The sequence below is a fragment of the Ostrea edulis genome, chromosome 9, assembly GCF_947568905.1.
Source record: "Ostrea edulis chromosome 9, xbOstEdul1.1, whole genome shotgun sequence".
Lineage (NCBI taxonomy): Eukaryota > Metazoa > Mollusca > Bivalvia > Ostreida > Ostreidae > Ostrea > Ostrea edulis.
In genome coordinates, this window is record NC_079172.1 from 48,381,284 (window position 1) to 48,384,452 (window position 3,169).

Consider the following 3,169-nt stretch of genomic DNA (forward strand, 5'->3'; position numbering starts at 1 on the left):
TTCCAACTGAAAAGAACGGTCATTCTAAATCTACTGATGATTCGTGGATTAAATGCATCGCTATTTGGTGCGCAATAATTACTTCACATCGCTCAATTTCATCGTTTTAACCTCGCCACTTCTCATTTCTGACTATAACGAACGGAAGTTGTGATGCTGGAATATTTCTGTCGCAGCCAACTATTTTTAGAACGAGAAAACCCGAGACGAGGTCTTCCGAATACCATTAGCTACACGAAAAGGGAAGAGAATACCGATCATAGTATGTCAAATCGGTTGTGGAAAGACTTTAAAGACATGCACACTTACACATTATTGGAACCATACTACTTTTAATATATCCAAATATATTATCATTGTAAACTCTTAACCCTATACGATATGATTTGGATCATAATGGTGTTGATACAATGTATATTTAGAAGTAATTGTTTTCAGCCCCCCCCCCCCCCCCCCCCCCCCCCGAATAACCTACATGAGTTGACTTTATTGTGTTTGCAAGACATTGCTGATATGCAGTAGAGAGATTTCAACCAAAAAATCAAATTATGTATGTTCTTCGGAGAAGGGTGGGGGCCTGAACCCCTGTGATTAGGTCATACTGAACAGATCGATGTTTGATTATAATTATCTAAAATTATATTGGGAGTGGGGTAGGGGTAGAAGCGGGTAGTTTTTATATGTATTATGTGTTTATACGACCCAACCATGGGCAAATGGTCGGCCAGATGAGTGTCGTCAACTTTGGCAAGTAACTCATCTAGGAGAAGGGAACTCTAATTCTAGAGAAAGGTAACCTTGAATACAAATCCCGGCCCAACAGGTTGGAGGTTGAGCAAGGGGGTAATCTCTCCTTCTCGTAAAAAAATATTGATTACGGAAACAAGGACTAGAAATAATTCAACTTTTCTCCAGACTTCAGGATACCAGCAGAATCCTGCATGTATGAATGCTTCTAGTGAAATCCAACAGGAAGCTAGCAGCATGAAGAGTATACTGAATACGAGAACCAAGCTAAGAGTAGGCTTCTGGAATGTCCGTACAATGTATGAGACCGGAAAGCAGGCTCAAGTCTTAAGAGAGATGAAAGAGAACACGCTGCACATTCTAGGTGTAAGTGAGTGCAGATGGACAGATTTTGGAAAGAATACAACAAGTACAGGAGAAACAATAGTATTCTCAGGGAGAAAAGATGGACGTCATCATGAAGGAGTAGCAATCATTTTATCTAAATCAGCTGCTAAGTCATTAATAGAATATCATCCAGTTAATGAAAGAATAATAAGAGCAAGACTAAACACCAAGCCAGTCAAAACATCCATAATACAGGTCTATTCTCCAACAAATGATGCAGAAAGTGATGTTAAACAAGATTTTTATGAAGCACTTCAAGCTGAAATAGAAAAGATTCCTAAACATGATTTGACAATAGTTATGGGAGACCTCAATGCAAAAGTAGGAAACAACAACACAGGATTCGAGCGAGTGATTAGCAAATATGGATGTGGCGTCATGAATGAAAACGGAGAGCAGTTTGTAGAATTTCGTGGAAACAATAACCTTGTCATCGGTGGAACACCCTTTCCACATAAAGATATTCACAAACTAACATGGGTATCACCTGGAGGACGAGATAAGAATCAGATTGACCACATCGCAATTAATGGTAAATGGACGAGGTCACTCCAAGATGTGAGAGTGAGACGAGGAGCTGACGTAGGGAGTGATCATCACCTAGTCACTGCTAACATCAAGTTGAAATTGAAGAAAATAGCACCAAAGTCAAATATTAAAAAGTTCGACACAGGGAAGCTTAGTGACAACAAAATCTTACAAGACTTCAGAATAGAGTTAAGAAACAAATTCCACGTCTTACAAAACAGCAACATAGAAAATGAAAACCAAATAGACGAACATTGGAACAGGGTGAGAGTTATCTTCAGCAAAACAAGCGAAAAAGTATTGGGCTTCAGAAGACAAGTTCATAAAGATCTTATGAGCAAATTCTATGTAATGATCAAAGAATTACTAAGGTACTGACAAATGGGTTGTCACAGAATATGCTCATACTTACTTTAAATGTTTCTTATTAAATACTTTAATGAAACATATATATCATGTCATTCTTGTAAATCAAACACTAATATTTTATGAAATATTACTGAAAAATTGTCAAAAATATCACAATAAAACCAAAGGGAGATAATTATCGTATAATGCGCTGTAAAAGGTTATAACTTTGACAGGAGGTGTTTTAAAGCCTGGCAAATCAACTTAAATTACCTGTGCAATTGCAAGACATATTAGAAGGTATATTTTCACCAATAAGAAACAAAATCTACCATTGATTTAATATTAAGTAGGAAAATGAGCATACTTTCCTAAAAATAAAAAATCAGCTTTCCCCAACATTTTTCTTAGACAGTGGGTTAATCTCTTTTTACCAAACCCTCCATATCTTGACATTTTTAGATAAGTATAAGTAAATCACCGTGTACAATGCCACATGCGGGGACCGTGATCGGTGTAGCGCGGGGGTGTGATTTCGAAGCGAAGAAAGTAGGTCAATAAGTATTCAAAGACTGATTGTGTTTAATCAAAATAAATCTAGATAGCCAAAGGTATTGCACGGAAGACAGTGGTTATTGGCAAGCTAGCACTAGCAACTGGGGAGTTAAGAACTCTTTGGAAATACCCAAACACTTCGACAATATACAAGTAGGGTAGGCGCCGGGTATATTTTTCGGTGTATTTAATGAGAAATATCCACTCCTACTGCATAAACTCCAAAGTTTTTTTGACCAGAAACATTACCTTTGAATGGGACTCAATATTCGACTGAAAAAACCAACACAAAAGCATGATATGCCGAGTATTTGACTGAAAACCCTGTGTGGCGTAGGGGGGGTGGGTGAAAATCTTGTGGCGTAAGGGGGCCGAGAATCCTTTTAACGTAAGCAAAGTTTCTCACTAAAATACACATCTTCAGCACAGCGAATATTGTCTTTATTCAAAATTATATGGAAAATTCTCAAATCATATTGTTCAAAGGGAACCCAAGTAAAATCACAGTGTATGATTGACTGTTATCTATATGTTTAAACTTATGTGTGTTTTGCAGAGTAAAACTGATTGCATGTAGAGGAAATGATGGAATCCCAACCAAACA

General features: G+C 37.4%; 1 protein-coding gene across 1 annotated transcript; it reads left to right on the top strand.

Annotated features, from left to right (window-relative positions):
* Nucleotides 1-945: 945 nt before the first annotated feature.
* On the top strand, nt 946-2,040 carry LOC125660106 (craniofacial development protein 2-like). Its single transcript, XM_048891944.2, has one exon. It carries the CDS (start codon nt 946-948, stop codon nt 2,038-2,040), a length of 1,095 nt encoding a protein of 364 aa, XP_048747901.2.
* The last annotated feature ends 1,129 nt before the right edge of the window (nt 2,041-3,169 follow it).